Source organism: Equus caballus, chromosome 4 (genome assembly GCF_041296265.1).
Source record: "Equus caballus isolate H_3958 breed thoroughbred chromosome 4, TB-T2T, whole genome shotgun sequence".
In the NCBI taxonomy this organism is placed as follows: Eukaryota; Metazoa; Chordata; class Mammalia; order Perissodactyla; family Equidae; genus Equus; species Equus caballus.
The window spans coordinates 105,310,797-105,337,854 of record NC_091687.1 but is presented as its reverse complement, the minus strand read 5'-3'; the positions used below and the strand labels follow the sequence as shown (position 1 = coordinate 105,337,854).

The window sequence follows — 27,058 nt, the reverse complement described above, 5'->3', positions numbered from 1 at the left end:
CTGTCCTTGCCCAGTTCAGACTTCTCAGGACTGTTGATTTGAGTAAGAAACCCCTGAAGCTAGCATTCCAGGCAGGCTACTGAACAGCCGAAGCTCTCTTACCTAGTCTTATCTCCGATAGCTTTCTTATACCTTTCCTCTACTGAGCTCAACTGGACTTTTTACTAGTCTCCAGGAAGTTTCACATCGAGAGTCTGTGCTCTGTCCTCTCTCTGGAATGTCTTCCCTACCATTTTATCATCTCACGATGCTGTTTGGCCTTTTTGGCTCAATACACCCCTTTCCTTCTCCCGACCAAGCCAGACAGCTTATCTCCAGCTTAGAAGGAAATACCACAACACATCTCTTGTGTGTTTTTCACTCTCCCTCTCCCCTTCATTTTAAGCTGTTTTACTCATCTACATGGTAGAGGGTAGAAAAGAGTTTTGTACATAGTAGATAGAAATAAAATTTTGTGAAACTGATTTAAAACCAGAGTTCTGAAAACTTGGAAGATCTCTTCTTTTGCAGCAACTCGATAAATAATTATTTAAATAGCACCCTCTACCCGTTAAAGCAGAGCCTTCAAGATTCTATCAAGTAAGTTTTGCATAGCTATACTGTATCACCCAGTAAACTTGCTACCTCTTGTGAAGTACTATTATAAAATTTTAGTTTGTATCCTTAATATACTGTTCATTAAAGTAAGAAAGCTTGAGAAACTGATGGAAAAAAGGGAGCATAAAATAATGATTCTGCAGATTTATCTCAGGATGATCTTCATCCCTCAGTTGCATTCATGTGAGTTAAATTCATACATAGCATATTAAGATGTTTCCAGCAAGTTAAAAAAAAGTGTCAAAAAGACAAAACATGACTTTTATCATTTTTAGTGCCTTTTTTTTTTTTCCGTGTTGAGGAAGATTCACCCTGAGCTAACATCTGTACCAATCTTCCTCTCTTTTTTTTGGTATGTGTTGTTGCTGCCACAGCATGGCCACTGCTGGGTGGTGTAGGTCTGTGCTCTGGAACTGAACCAGGCTGCCGAAGCGGAGGGCGCTGAATTTAACCACTAGGCCATGGAGCCTTGGTTTTTGATTCTAAAGACTATCTGAGAAGTACTCTGTAAACAAAACAAATATTTAAGAAAATGAGTTGATTTTCTTTAAACAGTGGAAGAATTTTAATCATCATTAAAGCAGCTTTTGTATGTTTTTGCTGCTATAGCCTATAGTGAAGTTTCACTGTATTCTATTTGTAGTTACATGAGTACCTAGCGTGTGCCTACGAATAGCAGAACCAATCACCGTTTACTGAGAACCTGCCCTGTGCCTAATATACAGCAGTCTCTAGACCATTTTATTTTTGAAATTTGTTGAAAATCATGCATTTTAACTATTTAAAAATAAACACTGTATATATTATTTGCTAAATAGGAAAAGTGTTATCTGTCCTTTGAATATTATATAAGATTCTATTAAGATGAACTTTATAATTTTTTAGCAGTATAATGATCTGTCATATTAGGTGGAAAAAAAGCTGCAGTGTGAGTATTCTTTTTTGTAAATTCTGATCTAAAATGTTTCTATATTCAAATTATTTAGTAGTGCAAGCAAAATTATTTAAAAAATAGCTAATGGGTACTATGTATGTGTTACCATGCAAACTATATGGGTCAGAAAAGGTTGGGGAAATGCCCTTCCAGAGTAATCAATAAGGACTCTCAAATGACAGAAATGTTGCTTGAACAGGGTTAGAGGAAGGAAATGATGAGTTGTTGTCCCACTTTCCCTCGTAACTGCCTCTTTGGAGAATATTTGTCTGCTTGAAATACAGAGCTCAAGTTAGCTATAAAGAAGGTATTTTTATAAAGAAGATATTTTTAAAGGGCAGCTGGATATTGTGCAAAGAACGTAGGCTCTAGGCCGGGCTTTGCCATTAAACTAGTTGTATTTCTTTGTCAAGTGGCTTTTGTCGATCTCATCCCCATTGCACAATGAACAGGATGAGCAGGTAACCGAACCACTTGTGATTGCTGAGGATCTACCCTGTGCCTTCAAAGAGGATGTCTCCGTTTTGCAGATAGAGACATAGGGGCTTGGTGGAGGTAACTTGCCTAGGTGCACACAGCCGGTAGGACCAAAGTCCTTTAGACAATAGGCTCTTGCTGCCCCTGGGATCCTTTGTAGCTCAAATGCTGGGATGCTAGGTTCTTGGTTTCTATTACCCACTTAGAACTATTCCTCTGGAGAGTTTGAGAAATATTGGCCTTCACATTGCTATCACTATCACAGGTAAATGTGATTCTCCCTAGCTCGTATTTAATTGCGTCACTATATTATATGCATTTCTCCCAAATTCTTGTATCAATTAAAAAAACTCATAAAACATCTAATGCTTATTATAAGCCTATTTTTTTCTCTTTTGTCTCTGCAATACAGGCATAGTAGCACCTGAAAGTTTTTTATGATGTATCTGACTAAATTAGCTTTGTGAATTGAGATATTGTGATTTACAATAAGAAGTTTATATTTGGTCTTCATTTCTGGCACAGAGCTCCTAAAACCTTTGGAATTTCCTAAGTGATAAGAGCGATAAAGGTATCTTTTGATATTCATAGCAAACCCCTTTCAGCCACACTTGCGTTTATGTAATGAGATGACTTCTGGAATGCATCTAAGGATGGGGGCTGGTTGCCAGGGGAACAAACCTTGAGATTAGAGAGTTGGAACTTTCAGAGTGCACTCCCCCCCTCCCCCCAGCCCCCCACCTCCAGGGAGGGGAGAGGGGCTGGAGATCCACCTCAGTCAGCAGTGGCCAATGGTTTAGTCAGTCATGCCTACCTAAGGAAGCCTCCATAAAAACCCGAAAGGACAAGGGTTGGAAATGCTGGGTTGGTAGACGTGTGGACATGCGGGGAGAGTGGCGTGCCCAGGGAACATGGAAGCCTTGCACCCTTTCCCACATACCTTCCACTATGCATCTCTTCCATCTAGCTGGTCCTGAGTTACATCCTTTTATAATAAACTGGTAATCCAGTAAGGAAACTTTCCTGAGTTCTGTGAGCTGTCCTAACGAATCAGTTAATTGAACCCAAGGAGGGAGTCATGCGTACCTCCAGTCTGTAGCTGGTTGGTCAGAAGCACAGGTGACCAACAGGTGGACTTCAGATTGGCCTCTGGAGTAGGGGTGGGGCAGTCTTTTGAGACTGAGCCTTCAGCCTGTGGGATCTCATGCTATCTCCAGGTAGATGTGTCAAAATTGAGTTGAATTGTAGGACACCTAGCTGGCGTCGCAGAGAATTGCTTGGCGTGGGACAAACTACCACCCTTTTGGTGATCAGAAGTGTTAGAAGTGAAGTACTATTCAGAGTATGGTGTGTATCGTAGATGAAAACAATAGAGTTTCTCTTTACACGAATCTACGTTGGCAATTTCAAACTTATTTCCCAATTTTTCCTATACAATTTACTCTTTTAAAGAAATGAAAGTTTTTCTTTACCATTGGTCTGGTGTCACTTGTTATCGACTAACAACCTGTAACTAAACAGCTAGCCGCACCTTACACATCTTTTAGAAAAGAACATTTCTTCAAACTACTTATTGGGTGCCTCAGTCTCTAACCTTTAGGGCTCTTCAGATGAAGGCTGAGATCCTCTTTCTGGGACCTTCTAGAAAGAGACTTTCTATTCTAGGGAAAATACCAACTTTTAAATCTAGACTGCCAACCAAAAAGTCCTGTCTTTTCTGGCCCCAGAGTCTAAAAGTCCTGAATGTTAGGCACTCGTCCTACCCTCTCGTTTTCCCACATGGAAGTGCTGGGGCAGAAGTCTTTTTTTCCTGCCTAAAAACCTTAGTATTAGTCTGGAAATTTCGGGGAGCTAATTTCAGGGATTATACAGCAGGTTTCCCTTTCGTTCATGAATCTTTTTAGCATTTCCATAGATATTTGGAGACTCAAAAATAGAATTTCATGGGGCTTAAGGATTTGTGATAGCTGATGTTATAGTAATAATTCAACACTATATTTGGTGAAACAAATACTGAAAAATATCATTATTGTTGTTAAAAACAAGACAACAGTACCAAAATGGAGTCACTTAGGCTAAGCCCATGTCACCAAACCGAGACTTACTGCTGAATTACAGTTTCGGCTCTGCCAGAAATGGAATCTTAAGCCAGTTAGTCAGGAATTACCTGGTCAGCACTAGTGAGGTAATCTGCCTCAGGAGACCCCTGCCATCCTCTTGCTACAGCCAATCCACTTTTTGCTAGTTTAACTTCCTTGTCCTCACTCCCTTCTGCCTATAAAAGTCTTTCATTTTGTACAGCTCCTCAGAGCTCCTTTCTGTCTTCTAGATGGGATGCCGCCTGATTCGTGAATTGTTGAATAAAGCCAATAATAAGATCTTTAAAATTTACTCAGTTGAATTTTGTTTTTTAACATTGTAAATAATACTTGAAGGGTTTGAAGTTTTCTAGTACCTCACAGGTATAATTATATTTGTGATAAACCTTAAGTTCAGGAAAAGCATGAAAAGGCTTATAGCTCATAACTGCCCCTACCTTTTTCACTTCCATCTTGTCCCCGAACTACTACTAATTCTTAGTAATAGAGAATGAACTTCAGGGCTGAGATGAGCCAAAGGAGTTCTGAAGGGTCTCTGAGGAGTTCTGTTGGTGTCCACAGACTAAAGAAGTGGCTCTTGTGAGCATTTTTACCTCCCTGTAGTGTACACCAAACTCAAGTACTGAAACTACCAGGTAACGGTTACTTGGTTATAGGATGCCTGGAAATTCTGAGAGGTTTTGTAAATGCTTTGGAATTAGTAATTTGAACCACTCAGTTCATTGTGTGATTTGGTCTTCAGATTATAGAGGATGTTGCCTCTTACTTGGGCGTTGGGATATAGGGTCAGTGTACAAGGCAACAATACTGTGTTGGCAGAGTTACCCATGAAAAGTTCCTAGGAAGATGCCATATCATGAATAGCTTCTCTTTATGTCCATAACCAGCCTGTCTTTCCTCTTGTAGGAGAACAGACCACCGTTCTTCTGTTGAGCACAGAGTTGTTGGTTTGTACTTAGGGGCCAATACTATATGGAAAGTACGTATCTTTGAGGACTAGAATCACTGAGGGCTAAAGACAGTGTCAGAGACATACAGAGTAGGTTGTGGGAGGAGCAGAGTCCTGTCCCCACCTCAGGCTCGCTAGGTCTAGACTTATTTGCTGGAATGATGGGTAGATCCCTTGTATTTATTTAAATTGAGTTTCTCTTAAAATTTTGCTCAATGTGTATCGTTAAATTTGTGTTAGATGTAGGCTTGTTTGAGCTGTAAGATTGAAAGTCAGCTTTCTAGAAGGAAGAAGATCTGTCATCAGACTTACCTTTTCTTTCTGTTTGTTTGTATCAAATGGAGTGTTGAAGAAATAGCATGTATCTCATGTCTCATCTTTGAATTATAATGAGTTGTATGTCATAGTTTTAGTTTCTGGTACATAAGTTTTTGTTCTATTTCCCTCTAGTGTCTCAGTAAACTGAGTACATACCCAACAAAATGAGAGGATTTAGCTTATAAAATAGATTTAGTATAGTTTTCAAAGAAAACTTTACCTTCTAGATGTCAATTTAGTTAATCTGTTTTCTCTGTCCAAGCAAATTCTTGAAAACCTTTATGATAGTTCAGTTCTCCAGTTGGTTTAAATATGTATGGCCATGTCTTTTCTAAGACATGTCTGTGTAAACTGATAGAACTTTTAGATAAACACAGGAATCCTGGTCTGTAGACTCCATGTTGAATTTATGAGTTTAGTTTACTATTCTGCTGGAAGGAGCAAAATGATCTTATTTTTGTGGAAAATACATTACTGCAGAGTATTCACTTTTGCTGTAACAATCAAGTTAATGTTTTCTGTCATTCAGCTAATATTGCCACATTACTGTAATTTTCCTGTGCCTTTTAACACTACTGTGCCTTTTTAGCCCTACTTAAACCAGGGCTACAAATATAATGTGTATTTTTTTCCTTATTTTCCTCTCTCACTAGTCACTGGCATGTCTGTTTCCTGAAGACTTCTTCAATAAAAATGCTATTCCTAATACTTTCTCGTCTGTAGTCACATGTCAAATGAGCCACTGAAGTTTAGGTACTGAGACGCCACTTGTATCTTATGCACTTGTGTCTCTCACAGGACTTAGCACTTTCAGAATGTTCCAAACATTCTCGCTGACTGTTTGATAATACTCTCTTTTCCTGGCTTTCCCAAGTCCTTCAAATGGAAGTTTCAGAGGTTTCTTCTACTAGCATTTTGCAAGTCATTTGGGTGGAATGTTTGGGTCCAACAGTAGTGAGCTTGTATATTTCTGTCATTTTTCTTCTTTTTAAATGAAATTAGAGGCATTTTAAGAAGTGAAAAGGTCCCTGGAACAAGATTTTTATTTTATCGTTCTTTTATGGGGTGGGCTGAAGTGTGTGTGGAGAGTTGGTTGGAAGGATGAAGTTGTTTTAGGTACGTAAGCAGGAGGGCCACAAGAGTGACCTTGACCATTAATGACACCTCCTTATAGTGATGACGAGTAGGACAGATGGGTGGAAACAAGCAATTTGTTTAAAACAAATGGTTAGATATTAGTCTCTTTGTTTGGCAGATTTATGGCAAACTATCATTTGGATTCTGGAGTTTGAGTTACAGCAAAATATCCCTCATTAAATATTCTTCATATAGATTTTTGTTTGCTTTTTTTTTTAGTTTCAAGAATGGTGATTTCTAGGCTCCCATTCTTATAAATATGTCTTTTAGAAATATGTAATTTGATAGACAGTCTAACAATTGGGAGAGGATATTTGCAAACCATATATCAGATAAGGGGTTAATGTCCAAAATATATAAAGAACTCACATATCTCACAACAACAACAAAAAACCCAGTTACAAAATGGACAAAGGATCTGAACAGACATTTTTCCAAGGAAGATATACAGATGGCCAACAGGTACATGAAAAGATGTTCAACATCACTAACCATTAGGGAAATGCAAATCAAAACTACAATGAGATATCACTTCACTCCTGTCAGACTGGCTATAATCAACAAGACAAGAAATAACAAGTGTTGGAGAGGATGTGGAGAAAAGGGAACTCTCATCCACTGCTGGTGGGAATGCAAACTGGTGCAGCCACTATGGAAAACAGTATGGAGATTTCTCAAAACATTAAAAATAGAGCTACCATATGATCCAGCTATTCCACTGCTGGGTATTTATCCAAAGAACATGAAAACATGAATGCATAAAGATATATGCACCCCTATGTTCGTTGCAGCATTATTCACAATAGCCGAGACTTAGAAACAACCTAGGTGCCCATCAAGGGACAAATGGATAAAGAAGATGCATGTATACTCAGCTATAAAAAAGATGAAATCCAGCCATTTGTGACAACATGGATGGATCTTGAAGGTATTATGCTAAGTAAAATAAGTCAGAAGGAGAAAGTCAGATACTATATGATCTCCCTCATAAGTAGAAGATAAAAACAATGACAAACAAACAAGATACAGATTAGATTGGTGGTTACCAGAGGGAAGCTGGGGAGGGGAAGGGAGGAGGGTGAAAGGGGTGACTGGGCACATGTGTATGGTGTTGGACTGTAGTTAGTCTTTGGGTGGTGAACATGAGGTAGTCTACACAGAAATTGAAATATAATGGTGGACACTTGAAATTTATATGTTATAAACCAATGTTACCTCAATAAAAAATTTTTAATTATATAATTTTAGTATACTGCCCATTCTAGGCAAATAGAAAGGCAGGGTATTGTTATGATTTCTGATTCATATGGTGTCTGGATCTGTTTATGGCAGCTATTTTCAAAGTGTGGTCTGTGGACCTTGGGTCTGTGAGGTTAAAACTATTTTTGTAATAATAAGAAATTATTTGCTTTCTTTTACTGTGTTGACATGTGCACCAATGGTGGGAAAGCACTGGTAGGTAAAAATTGTTGGCACCTTACCATTTGGAGTAAAAAAAAAAAAAAGCCAATTTTATTTGAGAATGTCCTTGATGAAGTAATAAAAATTATTAATTTTATTAACTCTTGATTTCGAATGCATGCAGTTATCGTATTCTGTGCAGGAAGATGAGAATGTGCATAAAGTGCTTCTGCTGCGTACAAAGTAGGAGGGCTCTCGCAAAAGCACTTACGGGATTGAGTTGCAAACTGCATTAGCTGCTTTTTTCATGGAGAACATTTTTACTTGAACACCAGTTTTACTTGGAAGAGGGGCTGACAGGCAAACTCTGATCATTCAGACTTGGGTATTTGGCAAACATTTTTCAGCGAAGTGAGCCTGTCACTTCAAGGAAAACAACTGACCATATTTGTTACCGATGATAACATTTGAGCTTTCAAGCAAAAATTAGAATTTTTGGAAACCTTGTATATGTCGCTGTGAGCTTGACAGCTTCCCAGTAAATACCTAAAGACTTCTGTGATGACATCAGTGGGTTTAACAAATAGGATTTTTTGAAAGATGTCTGCTTCTGGAAAGTCTGCATAACTCAGTGGACCAGTATTTTTCAAATGAGGAGTGATGATGTTATAAAATCATGCATGAGATAAAGATTCATTCAAAGTAAATAGACCAATGAATTTTAATGTAGCAGAGTACGAAAAAGTTTATTGATACAATTTCAGATTCTACATTGCAAGTAATCTTTTTAGAAACTACCACTGCTTACTGATGAGTAGTGGTTGTCTTGAGGAAAAGCACCTATGAGGTTGAATTGCAAGGTGAACTAGCCACTTTTTTCATAAAACAGTTTTGGAGTAATATCAGAGCATGAGATTCACAATTGCCCTCAAAAGGCTATTCAAATATTCTTCACTTTTCTAGCTAAATGTCTGTTTGGGAATGGCTTTTCTTCATATTCTTCAACCAAAACAACATATTGGAGCAGATTGAATGCAGAAGCAGATATGAGAATCCAGCTGTCTTCTATTGACAGATATTAAAGAAATTGGCGAAAATGTAAAACAGTGTCCCTGACTGATTTTTTAAAAAGGAAAATAGTTTTGTTATTTTTGTTAAAAGATTTTATTTTTCCTTTTTCACCCCAAAGCCCCCCGGTACATAGTTGTGTATCTTTTTTTTTAGTTGTGGGTCCTTCCAGTTGTAGCATGTGGGATGCCGCCTCAGCATGGCTTGATGAGCAGTGCCATGTCCGCGCCCAGGATTCGAACTGGCAAAACCCTGGGCGGCTGAAGTGGAGTGCTGGAACTTAACCACTGGGCCACAGGGCTGGCCCCTGGAAAATAGTTTTTTAAAAATAAAATATGTTACATATATTGGCATGTAATGGGCTTGCTATTACTTTTTTTCCGTCCCTCCCTCCCTCGCTCCCTCGCTCGCTCTCTCCCTCCCTTCCTCCCTTCCTTCCTTTCTTTTATGGTAAGGAAGATTGGCCCTAAGCTAGCGTCCGTGCCCATCTTCCTTTGTTTTGTATGTGGGATGCCTGCCACAGCATGGCTTGATGAGTGGTGCTAGGTCTGCGCCTGGGATCTGAACTGGCAAACCGTAGGCCGCCAAAGCGGAGCATTTGAACTTAACTGCTGCATCCATAGGCTGGCCCCAAAATGGCATTAACTTTTAATCTTTGTTTATTTGTTCAGGATAATCAGACCTACTGGTTAATCTGAACAGTGACACCTAGTAATTCTTGAATGCCAGTTTTAATGCCAGTTGAAAATTCTGTAAAGCTGTGTTGATTGCTAGAGCATTGTTGAGTTACTAAAATATGTATTGGATAGATATTTAATCCTATTATTTTTGGAATCTTTACCAGAAATATTTCATTGCATATTTTTGTTTTTTCTGCTTTATCTCCCCAAACCCCCCTGTACACAGTTGTATATCTTAGTTGCAGGTCCTTCTAGTTGTGGGATGCCGCCTCAACGTGGCCTGACGAGCGGTGCCATGTCTGCGCCCAGGATTCGAACCCTGGGCCGCCGCACCAGAGCGTGCGAACTTAACCACTCGGCCACGGAGCTGGCCCCCCCTCACTGCATATTTTGCTACTGGGTTTGCTGGTTGGTGGGAACAAAGTGCAAGCTGGTGAGATCTCTCCCTCCTCCTGGCTTTGCAGCGCGCACAGAGGGTGCTCCGGCCGCGGTGCAGCCTCCTTCGTGAACCAGCCCTCACCACACTGCCTTTTCCTTGCTTGCGTGTTTGGTTGTTTTCATGGCGGTCAGCACCATCTTACATAACTAAACTTTCTACTTTGTTTTTGATCCAAGTAGATTTGTTTCCATCCAATTAGATTTTAGGTTCTATGAGGTCACAGATTTTTGTGTTTTATTTTATTACTGAGTCTTCAGTTTCTATAATAGTACCTAGCATGTATTAGATGTTCAGTAAATACATAATGCATGTATATTAGCACTTCTCTCTATTCAAACTCCAAACTCAAATGTTCTTTTCTGTGTTATGTATTTAATGCGAGATATCTCCCAGTGGGCGCAAAGACATGTTTCTCTGTCCGTCTTAAACACAACTAAACTGGACCTGAATCCTATAGAATCCCTTCGATTTGTCTGATCGGTACATGTGTAATTGGTGGCACAATTGTTTTCCTTGGTTCTGATTCTGTATTTCTATTAATATAGCCTAAAAGTGCATTTTTTTAAGTAGACGCCATCTTATAAGCTCATATGGAGATCTTTTTCTCCCCCCACATCTAAATTGTTCAAGTAATGTCTCAGTTTTTTTTATTTTTGTTTTCTGTTCCAATAAAACTTTATTTATGGACACTAAAATTTGAATATCAAGTAATTTTCACGTGTCATGAAATATTCTTTTATTTTTTTCCAAGCGTTTAAAAGTGAAAAACATTCTTAGCTCATCTACCATACAAAAACAGTGGTGGGCTGAATTGGACTCATGGTTTGGCTGTGTTGTGCTGACTTCTGCACCAGTGATCGAATTGAAAGAAGGACATGCTATGCTATTGATTTACAGAAACAAAGTGTATATCTATGAATATTTATCTTAATTGTGCAAAGGTACCCTAGTCGTTCACTGGAAAGAGCATTCCCAAACTCTTCCACCAAAACTAACAGTGCAAAAGCTCGCTTGAAATAGTAATTTCTTTTTTTTTTAAATTGAGTTAATGATAGGTTACAATCTTGTGAAATTTCAGTTGTACGTTAATGTTTGTCATTCGTGTTGTAGGTGCACCACTTCACCCTTTGTGCTCACCCCCCACCACACCTTTCCCCTGGTATCCACTAAACTCTTCTTAGTCCACATTTAGTAATGTCTCAGTTTTAAAATAGTAGAATTATATGTGGGAATTTCCACCTCAAATTCCTTTGAAGTTAAGGTTTATAAAAGTACCAGCTGTCTTAGTTTCTACCTGTTCTCTTTAACGTCATGTTTTTAAATAATTCTAATCATCTGTGCATATTTTTTGTTTTTTCCTGTTTAACATTTTACATAGCATTTTAACTTTTTAAATATTTTCATATATATTACTACCTGTTATGTTTATCATTTTAAAAAGTGGATGCCATTTTTTAAAATGAATGTCTTTATATTAGATTTTTGTATAACTTAATTTTCTTTTTTTAAAAATAACTTTATTTTAGAATAACTTTAGATTTCTGTAACCGTGGTACATTTGTGAAACCAACGTTAGTATGTTACTGTTAACTAAACTGGAGACTGTATTTGGATTTTCCCAGTTTTTCCACTAATGTCCTTTTTCTGTTTCAGGATCCAGTCCAGGACATCACATCGCATTTAGTTGTACCCTTAGTCTCTTCTGATCTGTGACAGTCTTTCCTTGTTTTCATGACCTCGATAGTTTTGAGCAGTATTGGTCAGGTATTTTGTAGAAATGTCCTTCAGTTTGGGTTGATCTGATGTTTTCGTGCGATTAGACTGAGGTTGTGGGTTATGAGGTTTTGGTGAAGAATACCACAGAGGTGGGATGCCCCTCTCATCACATCACATCAGGCATACACGACAGCAGTGGCTTATCAGTGATGTTTTAACCATGATCACTTGGCAAAGATGGCGTCTTCCGGATTTCTCTGTTTCCCTTTCCAGACTCTGCTTTGGGAGCGACTCTGAGTGTAGCCCACGGTCACAGGGAAGCGCATTGAGCTCTACATCTCAGGGCAGGGAAGGATGCATATATATTATTTGGAATTTCCTGTAAGGAAGACTTGTCTCTTCTTCCCCATTTACTTATTTGTGTAATCATTTATATCATAGACTCATGGATACTTACTTTATTAATTTGGTTATAATATAATAGTATTGTGATTTATCTTGCTGCTCAAATTATTCCAGCTTTGGCCATTGGGAGGTTCTTCCGTTTAGTTCTTGTCTTTGTCATGTCCCCGTCCTTTCATCTTGTGAGCATTCCCTTACTTTCTCCTGCAGATTTTCTTGTATTCTCCCTGTCCCAGCCCTAGAACCAGCCATTTCTCCAGAGCCCTGCTTCCTTGTACTGAGAATGGTATTTAGAAAAAGAAGATAAGGGTGCTGGGTGTTGTACTACTGGAATGTCACTGCTTCTAGGCTGTCTGTGGACGGAGATGGGAAATAAGTGTACATCTGCTAACTCGTGTGATGCGTATCTCTATTTCTGGATCTGCATATATAGTAAATATGAGTTCACACTGACATTGACATCTCTGATTCCAGTCCATCACCACCCCTTGCTTGTTTGTAACTAGTACCCTGGGAGAAGATTTACCAGTTAGAGTACAGGGTTTATGTATGGTTCTTACTGTCTTTCCTCTGTCGGGTCAAAACAGATTTCCACAGTTGCATAGGTCAGCTCCATTTCCCCCACCCTTTTCCATGGAGTTATCCCATAAAGTTTTAATACAGTTAGAATCATTGTATGGTCTACATTCCTTCCTGAGATCCCTGGACATGCTGTTTTGTTTTTACTTGCATATAGTCTGTCATTTTGAAAAATGACCGTTTTCACATTGGGTTGTGGTCTAACTTAACTTTTTTATATGAATGTTGTAATTCCTGATCTCACTCACTCAGCCACTGTGGTTGATGGCCGATACTTGGGTGGTGCCTGCTGTCTGTCAGGCACTGTCCTGTGCACCTCACATGAGTTTACTTCTCATCATGACTCTGTGAGGTAGCGACTCTTGAGTTAGCCTCTTTTTCATGAGGAGAGGCACAAAGATGTGTAGTCACTTGGCCGGGTTCACACACAGCTGGTCTGTGGGAGACCTGGAATCGGAACCCAGGTAGGCTGGCTTTGGAGTCTGCAGTCTTGCCTTTTGTTTAAGGCCCCGGACAGGACTTAGAATTTAATAGGACCAAATGCTGTCTTGTTCGTTTATTGTTCAAACTTAGTTTAGAATGGAGAGTGCTGCTTCCCACATTCTTTGCCCCATACCCCTACGGGCATTATTAATCACGATGGCACTCGTTCCTGCCGACTTGGAACGTGGCCTGGCCTCGGAATCCTTACAACACTCAGCGTGGTTTCGTGAGATGGAGTCGCCTGTCTTCTTTGGGTCTTCCGCGCAGTGTGCAGTGCAGTGGCTGTGCGCCTGCTTCTCGGATTCCTTGTGCGTGGTCTTCCTGTTCCCAGGGCAGGCAGTGGCTGTCTTTCCCCTCAGGCGTAAGATCTACTGCTCTTAGGTAATTAATTTTTATCTCCTACCAAGAGCTACATCTATGTGTCTGTCTAGGTTCTCTTTGTATTGTTCTCATCTTTACCTACAAAATCTTATTTACCATTAATTTCCTTTTGAGTTCATTAAAGCAATGGATTTTAACTTAAAAAATAAAGGAAATTGTTAAATGAGACTAACAGCTGCCCTCTAAGCATTTTGAACATAAAAGCACTGTTGAAGACTGGTGATTTTTCAAAATAGGCAATTTTACAGCAGTCATGCTGTGAAGTAAAAAGACATTTTCGTTAGGAAAAGACATCAAGAATATTGCAATTGTATTACTTAAGTTTTGTTGGGTTTGGATTTGACCTTATTCTGGCGTTCAGTTAAGAGTAAAGTTAATGCTGTTGACTTAGGTAGGAAGGATAAGTGGTACATGTTGTTTCCTACTTAGTTTTTTTCAGACAAGTAGAAACAGACCTGAGCGAGGCCAAATGGGTGGCTAGTGCCTTAATTAGCAAGTCCTTTAGGAGTGAAGAACCTTTAAAGAAAGGTGTCAAGGGCACTGAAAATGCCTAGGGAACTTTTCTTTTAAATTCTTTGGTCATTGGCAACTAAGTAAGGAGGGGCAGGAACGTTGTCTTGGGTAAAGGTCCTTCACGAGTGGACCAGGGTTGGCTCTGATAGAGAAGAAAGCTGGCTCTTTGGGCTGCGTGGCCGGGTCACCGAAGCGGTAGAGGGGTGTCTTGGCCACGTTGCCAGGGCTGTGTAAACCTGAGAGGGGGGGCGAAGCTCCTTTGCTGGTGGGACCCAGAGCCGCACTGTGTCACCGCTTCTTCTGATGATGCCGATGCCGACGAGGAAATAGGTCGTGAGAACCCATCTTATGTTCATTCAGGCATTATTGTCCACCGAATCTCAACACCGATAATGTGTCTTAGACCCCTTCCGTATTTCATGTGGCAGAAAACCTAATCCAAACTGGTTTAAGCAAAAAAGGGAATTTCTTGACTCACCTAACTGAACAGGTCCAGAGTTGGTTTGGCAAAGTGTGCCTGGTTCAGGGCTCAGTGATAGGACTAGAGACCATTTCTTGGCTTTGGGTGTTTTTTCTTTTTCTGTTGTTCTATGCAGGCTCTTCTCAGGTGTTTGCAAGTTGGCTTCTAGCAATTCTAGCAACTCTTTGGGTATGTATTTCCAGGTTCAAATCTCAGTGAGCGTTCTTGTTCTCACATTGCAGGCAACCTCCTGAGATTTTTCCCTGTGATAGGACAGAGTCTGGTCAGGTAGCCAACCGTGTGCTGGGGGCTGTCCGCAGGAGCAGTGGGCCTCGGCCAGGCCAGGACTGCAGGCTTCCTCCCTTGTAGGGTAGTCCTCAGAGAGGGGTTGCTGGGAAGTTCCCAGAGAAATGAATTGATGCAGGGTGGCGGAAATGACCCTGACTGTTCTAGTGGGATGCAGCTAGATTACAAGGGCATGGTGTTCAGGACGTTTGAGTTTGGTTTGATTTATAAAATAGACTCTAGCCTATGTAATTTCCTTAATTCCATTTAACCTATATATGTATGTAAGTCTATAAGGCTTTACTATATTGTAATAAGGTTTTGATGGTACCCTGCCATAATCTGGTTTGTCTTTTGAATTAAAGCATAACTGTTGTTTTGGTTTCACTGTATACAGGTAGAATCTTGTTTTAATGACTTGAGCTATAATCTGTTTTGAATAAAAGAAGCTGTTTTCATATTCTGGATAAAAACCATACTAGCGCCATTTCACCTATGAAACTAAACAAATCTTTTGAATGAGAAATTTAAAAATTGGATGTATTCACAAATCACCATCCATTTAGTGGCAAGTCATTTTAATAAAGGTTTCTTTCTGCTAATATATGAATGTTCAGAGCTGTATCTTAATACTTACTGGGCTGTGGTTTAGTGGAAAATGGCATCGGAAGATCTGATGTGAGTCTGCCTTCGTGGTGGGAAGGAGCAGGAGGGCAACTGACATTTGAAGGCTCTCTACATGCCAGGCGGAGAGCTAGGTGTTCTGTGTGTGTATGGTGTTTGTAGCAGTGTTGAGGTCGGTGATGTTACCCCCTTCTTTGGATAAGGTCTTTAAGGCAATATGAACGTCTTTAATAAAAAGGAATTCCAGGAACTCCAAGTTTTATACTCAGGATCTTTTAATTGGAAGGGCAGCTGGATCATAGGGTCCTAATTGTCCCGGAGACTCATCTCTCATCTCCTCTTGGTGGTTTCTTGGTAATGGGGAGCATCACCCTCATTTTCTGTGCTTAGGCATGGCAGGCACCTTTCCTTTTCATACCTTGCGGCACAGCTAGACTTTATAGACTTGTTTTTTTTTTCCTTAAGGAAGACTGGCCTTGATCTAACCTCTGTGTCCATCTTCCTCTATTGTATATGTGGGACACGTGCCCGCAGCATGGCTTGATAAGTGCCTCTGATCCAAACTGGTGAACCCTGGGCCGCCAAAGTGGAGAGCGCAAACTTAACCACTAAGCGACTGGCCATGCCCCCATTTTTTTGTTTTTAAATCTGTTGTTTGCCAGGCACACAGCCAGGCTTTGGGATTTTACAAATAAATAAAAATGGTTCTTGCTTCTGAAGAACTTACAGTAGGGGTGAAGTGGAGTGAAAACACGAAAATGTGATTTTAATGTGTTGTAAATGCTATGAAAGGGGGAGGGAGTTTGTTTTATGTAAAACATTCTTCTAAATGGTGCCTTAAGTTTTATTATTTTTTTATGGATCTGGATGTTTATCCCTATACTTTGAAAGAACAGTCTGGACACTTAGATTTATTTCTTAAATCATAATTCAGAGGTCTTGATCCTTATATTTTGATAATTTTCCTTAAATGAATTACTCTAATTTTTCTCATTTCCTCTCTGTTGTGTGTGTTTACTAGATCATCCTATAGCTTAAAACCTTCACGTATGTGCTGCTTTATTTGGAAGAGCTTTGTGAGATTTATAAACGTGGAAATTTATCCGTATATACCCTTTTACAGAGAGGTTGGTTCCAGAGCCAATTTTGAAATGTTCTGTTGTTGATCTTGCACCTTGTTTAGTTCAGTAACGCTTTGGCCAGAGATGTTTTGTCATGACATACTTTTCGTTGTTACTGATGGTGGAAACATCATCCAAGGTATTCCAGAGTGTGAGGCCAGGAGGGTTCTGCACAAACATGACATGCTGACTAATGTTGTGACACTTCTTCACCAAGACATAAAACGCGCACTTACAAAAAAGTGCGTTGTCGTAATACCCACATTGCACATCAGTGAGAACTAAATGCCACATTCCTATTGTCGGTTTATCAGGGACGGGGTGCTGCCTCCAAGGACCAAGAATGTGTCAAGGCAGCAGGTGGGACTAGTTGTGATTAGTTTAGGAGCTAAGAAGCCACAGATATCCCTTTTTATCTGATCCTTTTCCTTCTAGTTCCTAGGCCTTTGAAATGCTAAATGTCTGAAAATAATTTGCATAGACTTACTTGAGCTTCTCTGTCAACTGGCGGATATGAAAGCAGTTGCCACAAAGTTATATTTGAAATAAAGCTCCGATTTCTGCCTAACTTTGGTGTCTTTTTGCCCTACCTCACTTTCTTCCTTTCTTCTTCCTCGCTTTCTGCTTTATCTCAGGGATGGGGTCGTCTTTTTGAGTTTAGTCTTCTTGGTCCTAAAGACTCCTCTTCAACCCACAGGCAAGGTCGCACTTTTAATCTTCCCATGAGAAGTAGTCCTCCGTGATCTCTTTCAACTGCCTTGATCCTAAGTTCTGAAATCTCTTCATTCTCCGCCTTCCCTCAGTCTTTGTAATTTGGGGTCATTACCTGATTTGGTGCCCACCTTTGTTAGCGTGGTCTACTGGCCAGACTTCTGCCTTTACAGCCCATATCCAGCTGTTTCTTGCTCATACCTTAGAGTCTCTTCCATTCTTTCTTGGCCTTTGGAAATCCAACTCAATCAATTGTTAAGGTTGAGTTGTCACCTTTCCTGCCATCCTTCTGCAGTTCTTATGTTCTCCCTCCCTAGTACTTTGCATATACATCTCATTGTAATGTAGCTTCTTCTTTTCCACCTTCTTAGGTAAGACATAAGTTCCATAAGGGCAGGTTCTGTGTTTCATTCATCCTTGTGTATTCATTGCCTGGTTCATAATAGTCATTTATTTCATGCTTTCTTTGCCCCTCTTTCAGCTCTGAATCATCCACCCTCTGCTTTCTTTATCATTGTTGGGTGGTTCAATGTTCTTACAGAAAGTTACCCACTGACCTCTGGGCTCTTTTTCTTCCTCTAAATCTTATCTCTTTAAGCAGTTTTCTCAATGTCTGGGGGTTTTATGTAAACAGGTAAATGAAGCCCTACTCAGGGCTTCAAGCCAGAAAGTCATCTTCCCCCGTATTTAAATCACCACTAAGTTTTCTCCTAGGTAACTCTTGAATTCATTTACTTTTTCTCTCATCACCAGCATGGTCATAGAAGCCCCGCCATCTCTTGCCTAGAGTCTCTACTGCAGTCCAGTCTCACCTGTCCTCACCTGTGCACTTTCTCTTGTCCCCTCCCCTGCACCTGTGCTGCAGTTGGCTGGTCTTTCTGAAATGTGTCTCCCTGCACCCCTTTTACTTAAAATGCTCAGTGGCTTTCCATTGCTCTTAGATAAATTAAAGCAAAAATCCTTAACATGGCACTCGTACACCATCTGACGGGGAAATGTTGTTCTAATCTTTTCAGGGTACAAGTATGATTTTAATACTTAGACAAGAAAATGTTCTAGAAAAGGACACTTGTTTAGACTTGAAGTGGGCACTCTAGTATGAATTCGACATCTGGTGAACTCTAGTCTTTCCCCACATTTGAGCATAATTGGTTCCTAGAGCCTGCAGCCAAAGATAAGGCTCAGGGATTTACTTTGCATGTGCTGCACTCCTTTTTTCTCTTGCTTACCAGAGAACCTCTCATGTGAATAAAGTAGCTCAAGAGACAAAAATACAGACTTTATCACAGTGTTTAAAATCACGGTGTTTAAGGTGAGAAGCACAGTTAAAAGTGTGTAGTGGGAATACTTTAATTTGTACGTGTATATTATACTATATATTTTTTACTTTTAGTGCTGAATGTAAGTTTTTCTTTTTTTGGATTTATCTTTTTCAGTTAGTCATTTATGGCTGTAATAGCTGACTTGATGAAAAACTTGAGTATGTTTCTACGTTTTTTTCACTCCACAAGTATGTATCATAGACTAAAAACTACCTTGTTATCGTATACTTAATTCCTGCAGTGGGATCACATTTCTGTAAGACGGCTGCTGTTTAGGAGTGGAGAGTCTTTGTAAATAAAAATATCTTTTAAAAGTTGTGTTAAATAAAAATGTACACTTGGATGAAATGCTTCAAGGATTTAACCATACAGAACAAATGAGCACCCGGTTTCTGCAAATCTCAACAGTATAACGATGTATTATTTCTTTTGTTAATTGTTAGTTTGCTGGGGATTAAAACACAAGTGATCATATTAAGGCTGGTTAGATTAGTGATTTTAATATGAAACCATTGCTTTTAGAATAATCATGGGCCAGACTGGGAAGAAATCTGAGAAGGGACCAGTTTGTTGGCGGAAGCGTGTAAAATCAGAGTACATGCGACTGCGGCAGCTCAAGAGGTTCAGGCGAGCTGACGAAGTAAAGGTATAACTTCATCTTTTGTGAAAATGCATATACAATGAAGGATAGTTTTCCCCCCGAAGATAAGTTTTAGTTGGAAAGGGTATATTTTCAGCCAAGGTCATATTTACAGTAAGATAAATGAAGACTTGGAAGTTAAGATTCTTGAATCTGTCTTAATTAACATAAAAATTGTACCATATGATAATGGAAGGATTTTAATCTAATGCTTATTCAACCTGCTTGGAAGTTACTATCTTTTTATAGTAAAGGTACCTTTGTATTGCATGTGTAGACTTAGGACCCAAATATAAAGGCATGTGTTTCATGGTTTTATGTTTTGAAAGTCATTGTGATTTTTTTTTTATTTATACGAAGTTAACAAAGAAAGGATGGAAATAATTTCCTGTTCCCCTCCTACTCTCAATAAAATAATAGGTGTGGTGTTTTTGTATTATTTGAATGTGGGAAACTACAGCTTAGTGTAAAATCTATATGTAGTTGAGAGAATGTTCTTGATATTTTTGAGAAATTACTAGATTTTAATCTGCTGTAGAGATATTACAAATTTTCTAACAATGGACAATTTCTTTTCTCCTCTCCTTCATTTTTTTAAAGAGTATGTTTAGTTCCAATCGTCAGAAAATTTTGGAAAGAACGGAAATCTTAAACCAAGAATGGAAACAGCGAAGGATACAGCCTGTGCACATCCTGACTTCTGTGAGCTCATTGCGCGGGACCAGGGAGGTTGGTTAACTCACGCGCTGTCGTAATTATCAGTGCATTCTGGTTTTCACTGTTGGAATGTTGGTTGGTTATTGAGCAAACGTCATTGACCTCAGAATGTCTGTTTTTATTGCTGTTTCTTTTTAATGTGCAGCTGTTCATGACTGCATTAGGTAACACTACTAGCTGTTCCTATAACCGAGCTCTAGTGTTTAGAATGTACTTTCGCTGTTAGTAGGTAGATTTGTAGATTTTTATAAGACTGTTGATTAAAAGAAACTTTTAAATTAAATACTCTTTAATGTCCTCATCAGATCACTATTTAGAACAAGGCTTTCTGACTCACACTTGTCTTTTTTTCTCTCCTTTAATATGAATTAGCCATGCTGTAAGAAATGTTTCCTTTTCATTCATTTTCATGGAATAAAAAAGTTTCTTATACATTTTGTTCAAATTCTAAGGCTCTCTATAAGAATTTTTAAATTTGGTGTTGAGAGATTGTAATTTCCTTTTCTATAGCATTTTCTGAATGAATGACAGATTTTAATCACTTTAATAAATCCTATTTTCAAAGGAAGGCTGTAAGTCTATGGTAGATTTTATAATTAAATAATGCAGTGGCAGCAAGATGAAAAGAATATGGCAGAAGCTTAACCAGTATAGAACCAGTCAGGGTTTTGGTTAGATCATTCCTTGTCTAAGTACCTGTTTTGTAAAGGAAGACATGGCATAGGATCATGCTATTTGAGTGGGCGCTGAAGCAGAAAGAGGGAAGAAAGTGTTTTGGGATTTAGATTACACCATGTAGTAGATGATTGTTTATCTGAGTATCTGAACATGGGAAGCATCTAAACAATGGAATTTGTTCTAAAATAATGTTTTCAGTGAGTAGCCATTTTTTATATACTATTGTAATAATCAAGCAATAATTTGCTATTGTATGAGATCTTGCTGTTACCAAGATTGTGTGACACACTAGCTTCAAACATGTCAGAACTATCATAGGATCTCAGTCTGTGCTACAGACATGATCCTAGTGATGATTTCAGTGCTGGTACTGGTGGTCTTGATGGTGACACATGACTTGGAATGATTCTTAGTCATTTATGCATTTTGTCAGGTGACAACTCTTTAAGGCTCTGACTTTCAGTTGTGTAAATATGTATTATATGCTATGAACACCTTCTGCATCCTCTGGGACAGGTCAGTGCCTACATATTAGAGGTAAATGATTTCTTATTAATATGCTAAGGGGGAAAGGGATTCTTTTCTATGCCAGTCAGCATGTTCTCAAAAGGGATAAGGATGGAGTTTCTAAGTCATTCTTTTGAAAGTTTTGTCTGGTGACCTTTTGGAAATTTTGAGGTGAAGGCAAAAGAAACCTTGTTATTTCTGCCTGGAGGAATAAAGATTAGAAATTTGGAGAAATAAAGTAGAAACACATGGAATACTTATTTTTGCCATCGATTACAAATCTAAAAATGCTACCGAAAGCTCAACTTGCGTTTATAATAAAAGTTAACAGCAATGATGATTCTGGCGCTGTGCTACGTCCTCTGCACGTTACCTGTTTAATCTTTGTGATGGTTGTATTTCGCCTTTTCTCCCCCAAACAAGGAAACTAAGCCTTAGAAGAGTTAAGTCAGTTTGCTTGCTCTAACGATCTGATGTGGACCCAGAAGAGTATACTTTGCTTGGACACACTAAGAAATTAGTAAAGTTCATTATTTATGTACAACTTGAATTGCTCTTAATATAATTTTTGGTGTTAAAGAGTATAGTTTATTCAAATTAATATTTACTAATTGAATTTTGCTTTTAATTTTGTCAAATGGAGATAAAAGTCATTGAATGTAAAGATAGCTAACTTTTTGTTGTGAGTTTATGTGAAAAATTGTAAGAAGGCTTTAGCACTTTAAATAAAACAAAATTGTTTTCTAAACTTAGTACCTCCCACAGGTTGAGAAAAACCATTTTCACAAAATAGAAGGGCAAAGGAGGAAAGTAATCGCAGCCTCAGGAATTGAGTTTTGTTGTGTGGAGCTCTGACCCTGTCAAGCGCCTTCCTTTCGGAGCTACTCTGGACGATAGCAGATTCTGCTTCCAGTGATCCCTCTTTACCCCCCACCCCCAACCCCCTTTAAAACCATCATCACTGACCTTTGGAAGCTGAAGGTTTATACAGTTTGTGATAAGCTTTTTGGTGTTATCACAATAAGTAATAAAATTTTAGGGCTGGAAAGGACTTCAATGATCTCTGTCTGAACTCCTTACTTTTCAGCTATATCTCTGTTTATTTTTTCTTCAGTTTGAGCATTTCCAGCTATATATCCATTTCTTTTATATGCTTTAAAAGTTGGAGTCGGAAGTAGGTCAGAAGCAGGAGGATAAATAAAACGTTAGCCTGATTTTCAAAGACTTTCCTAGTAGTAGACTTGGTAGAATTTTGGATTGCAGTGTTGATCCAAACACCTAAAGTCTATGACTTTCAACATTTGGAAGTGCTGTGTTATAATGTTGTTTTAACTAACTGCTTATTTTTATAAGCGGATCCTTTTATAAGTGCTGTCTTCAGTTTAAATCCTTTGCTGCATGGTATCAATTCAATGAGTTGTCAGTTTTCACTCAAGTCTTCATACTTTATTCCCTTCTATACTTGCAGAAGTAGATCCACCTAGTTTTAAAATGATTGATTTTTATCTAAGTTATTTTAGATATTTATTATGAAGAATGTCTGACAAGTTTACTTTCTGATCTAATGAAGGGACATTTATAGATGCTGACTTCAGATCAAGGAGCCCTGCAGTGGAACATGGAGGCCACATCTTTAGTATATTGTTTTCTTAGTGCGTGTTCTTAAGATACTTTTGGGTACTTGTTTTTTGGTGTTGAGGTTACAGAACCTAAACAGTGTTGCCCATAGAATTTTTATACGGAACGTGTCTATTTTTTCTTCTTAAAAATACTTAACGACTTCTTGAAGACAGTGATTATAATATCTTTCACATTTATTTCCTTTGCTCTTCAGTTAATCTTTTTAAGGAGCATTCTGCTTAAAAATGTCATTAAGTGATACAGGCCAAGGGATGTACACCTTATTGTCATAGAATGTGGCTGTTTTTCAAAAAATGTTTCTAGGTGACTTTCATTACTTTGTCTTATCAATCAGTAAAAACCTTTATCTTCTGTAAGTCTGCACATTGGTAGTCATATTCTTCAATGTGTGTTTTTCCAGTTTTAATAAAGAAATTGGTTTAGGAGTTACTTTTGTAGCTCTTATTAGTGCATTTCTTTTCGTACGTTTGTCCATTTCTTGCTAAAAACCACAAGGCATTTTCTCCTTCATTGATTCTTCATGTCAAGATTTTTATTACCTGTATGTATTATGACTGAAAGAGAGGCGTGCTCAAATGATGTCTGTCTTCTGGACAAGTGGTATGATTGGTTTAGTAATTTACAAATATCCTGCCAATATGCATTTTTAGATTCCCAGGAGAATATAATCATGTAAGAATTCTGTCTTATTTACTAATGACAAGAGTATTTTTTATGTATATTTAAACATGGGACTTTTTTCAGAATGTTTTAACATACAAGCAGCATCAGAAAGACCACCTAGTCCTCATGTTCATGAAGAATTAAAAATCTTTTGGACCTTTCAGTACATACAGGTTTGTTCTTTCTAGTGATTATCTGAAATGATTTTAAGTCCATCACCTATCATTACTTGCAAATGAATGTTTTTTGGAGAGGCTTCTGTCAGAATAACAGAATGTGCCAGTTCTTTCATATGTTTGAAATTTGGACTTACTATTTTTGTTGAAGGAGAGGAAAATTCTTGTTTACATGCAAACGCTTGATTGTATTATTTATTGATTTGGTAATACGCTTTCCTCAGTTAATTGTAAGTAGAAATTTAGTTACTATTTACAAAGAAAAAATAATATGCTAGTGTACGCAATGTATAATTTAGTGCTCTTAAATACACTCAACTTTCAACACAGTAACGTACTTTCTTTGCTTTGTGAGTTTTAAGATTACAGGATCAATAGGTCTAGAGTCTCATGGGCTATTTGAGGAGACATGGCAGGGAGCTAGGTCATTCTTCTCAGAGCGGAGAAATAAATGGATGGTTCTCCCAAGTGTCTGTTCTGGCTCTCAGTCTCAACATATCCATCGTTTCTTGGTTCCTCAAGGGACTGGTTCCCAAGTTGTTTTCTGCTCTTTTCTTCTCTTAACCATTTGTTGGTGTTTACTTGGAGACTTGAGTCTTTTGTTAACTCTACCAGTCCTTCCAACCATCTAACTTTTCAAATCACTGAGCCTTTTCTTCCTTTCTGGCTTTGTTTCAGCTGAAATAGATGGAACATTTCTTAAATGAGCTTAAAGGAGTCGTTCCTTTTCTTTTGAAAGGAAACGAATATAAGCATTTTATGTCTTTCCAAAAGGTCATTAAAAAAAGAAAAGTCGCTTAGGATGTTTAAGTTTATATTTTAAATTTAAGATCATGTGTCTTAAGTTTAAAAAGTGAACTTTTCCAAAATGTCAAATGTTTATTTTGTGCAACTAATAAACCAAGAGAAGATACGTTTAGTTTGTAGTTTTTCTCCTAGAATACCATCTATAGTTTGTGTTTTAAAAATTACTGTTCAGTTGATCAAGGCTCTTCCCAAAATGCAAAACCAAATTTTGACAGCTATTTTGAAAACGAAGTGAATGAAACAAAACCAAAAGAAATGTTTGTCTGGTCTGCAGTGTTAAAAATTGTTGCTCTGAAGAAAAAAGAAAATTTTGTTAGATCTAGAACTTCTGTCCCATTTTAGCTGGATTATGTGGATTGACTTAAATTCACTGCTTAGGATTCTCTCCTCTTCCTGGTAGAGTTTATGGGAGAACATTTCTCTGGTCCATTTTGCGAGGGTTGGGCAGGTTTCGTTGAGCCTGCCTTAGCCACTGACGAGGCAGTTTATACCAGCTACTGCGGATACCTGTCAGGTTGATGAAACTCTTTTGTTTTTTATCTTTTTAAATTAAAAGTTCATTGTAAAATGATAATTGTAAAAATTGAAATAACACAGAAATATATGAAACAGGAGGCAAAAGTTCCAACCCCTGTGACTTATTCTTTTAGATTTCTTTTTCTGTATATGATAAACACGTTAATAATAATGATAATACTTATTTTATTTTAAAAAGTTACTCCCAGAAGAACATGCCTGCCATTTTGAGCCCTCCCTTTACAACCTCTCTCCAGGTCTTCAGTCTCTTTAATAATGCATAGTGTTTGATACTTTGGATATACCATAATTAATTGCCCTATTCTTAGTTGATGAACATATAGGTTTTTATTTTTATTTTTTTACTTTTGCAATTAGTGTTTCAGTGAATATCCTTCATACACATCTTTGCATTTTTTGAGTAATTTTGTAGGAAAAGTTCCTAGAAATAGAATTACCAGGTCAAGAGGACATGCATATTTAAAATTTTAAGAGAGATTACCAAATTGCCTCCCAAAGGTTTTACGTTTACACTCACCAGCTGTTTATAGAAGTGTCTGTTTATTTGTATTCCCATTGTAAAGTATTATCAATCTTTTAAATCTTTGTCAGTGTGAGCGGTAAAAAATTATTATGATTTGTTTGCCTTCCTTATTCAGTGAGGTTAAGTATCTATTGTTTTTTTTTTTATGAATTGGCTATTAGAGTCTTGGATCTTTTAAAATTAGGTTGGACTTTTTCTTGTGAATTTTAAGGACTTTTCGTATATTATACATATTTTTTATCATCTGGTTTGCAGATCCCCCCCCCCCCCAATTTTGGTGTTATTTCTGGTATATTTTTTTTTCTACAGAAGTTTTAATTATTTATGTAGTTAAATTAGAATTTCTTTTGATTTCTGTGTTTCTAATGGCTTAGAAAAGTCTTCCTCCACTTCAAGATTATAAATTATCCATCTTCCCTCTTAGTTCCCTGCTTTCGTTTTTATGTTTTAGTATCTTTTAATCCACTGGGAATTTCCTTTGGTATAAAGAGTGAGTGGGAGATTTGGTTTTTAATTTTTTTACATTTAGTTTTGTAGTTTCAACACTATTTACTAAATAATCTGTGAACAATTGAGGAGCAGTTATAAATCTGTTTTGCAAAGATCAGTAGAATCAGCCTACCCAGTAGGTGGTCACCTGAGCAGGTTTCCCACTGAGCAAGGACTTGGTGCCTCTGCTCAGAGCCTGGGCCTGGCGATGGTCTTGGCTCTTCACTTTATGCCTCTACTGCTCCATAGTGTCCACCCCCACAGCCCTCCTGGAAGGAAGCGAGGCTTCAAACGACGTGGAAAGCATGGGCTTACATAACTCTTTGTTCTGTTTCTCAGTTTTTGTTTTCTGTTGTTGTTTTCAATGACAGAAATGGTCTTATTTTCCACTCGCCGGACTATTCTTGAATTAGGTGCTTGAGTTTGCATGGAATAGACGAACATGGTTCTGGTTATCTGCTTCATGTGCTTGGTTGAGTGTTTTTGTAGTTTTACCGACTTATGTCCTGTGACTATTGTTGTGTTTCTGATCTCCAGTGTTTTAGCCAAACTGTAGATTATGAGATGATTTATTCTAACCAGCCCCCTTCAGACCCAGACTGCATTGGGTTTTCTCTGTGCATTGGGTTTTAATAGTTAATATATTAACTAGGTTTATATATTTATGATCTCTTTCATTCAGGATCAGGCTTCTGAAGCTAGGCTGCAGGGAGGAACTTTAAGGGTCTAAAATTCCTGAAATTATATTCCAAATGTTACATGTTCTATGTTAAATGCTACATATGACTTTTTTTTTTCTGAGAGAAGTGTCAGAGCTGACGCTTACAGGGCGTCATCTTTCTCTGATGCTTTGATGAACTGAGAAGCAAGAGCCTCGTCTCACAGGGTAGAGGTTCTTCCCCCAGTTTGGTTCTGCAACATAAATATTTAACAACAAAAATGGAAATAATTTACCATCTTGGATGAACCACTCTTCTTCATTCC

General features: G+C 38.2%; 1 protein-coding gene across 24 annotated transcripts in view; it reads left to right on the top strand.

The window, feature by feature from the left end:
* EZH2 (enhancer of zeste 2 polycomb repressive complex 2 subunit) overlaps window positions 1-27,058 on the top strand; it is a 66,516-nt gene that overhangs the window by 7,754 nt on the left and 31,704 nt on the right. For 14 of the 24 annotated variants that reach the window (XM_023639900.2, XM_023639897.2, XM_070265152.1 and 11 more), the window contains exons 2-3: window positions 19,219-19,342; window positions 19,937-20,065. In XM_023639900.2, coding sequence (XP_023495668.1) covers window positions 19,226-19,342; window positions 19,937-20,065 — 246 coding nt within the window. In that variant the 5' untranslated portion in view covers window positions 19,219-19,225. The remainder of the gene's footprint in view (window positions 1-19,218; window positions 19,343-19,936; window positions 20,066-27,058) is intronic. The other 10 variants (XM_070265146.1, XM_070265142.1, XM_070265153.1 and 7 more) reach the window with 1 other exon arrangement.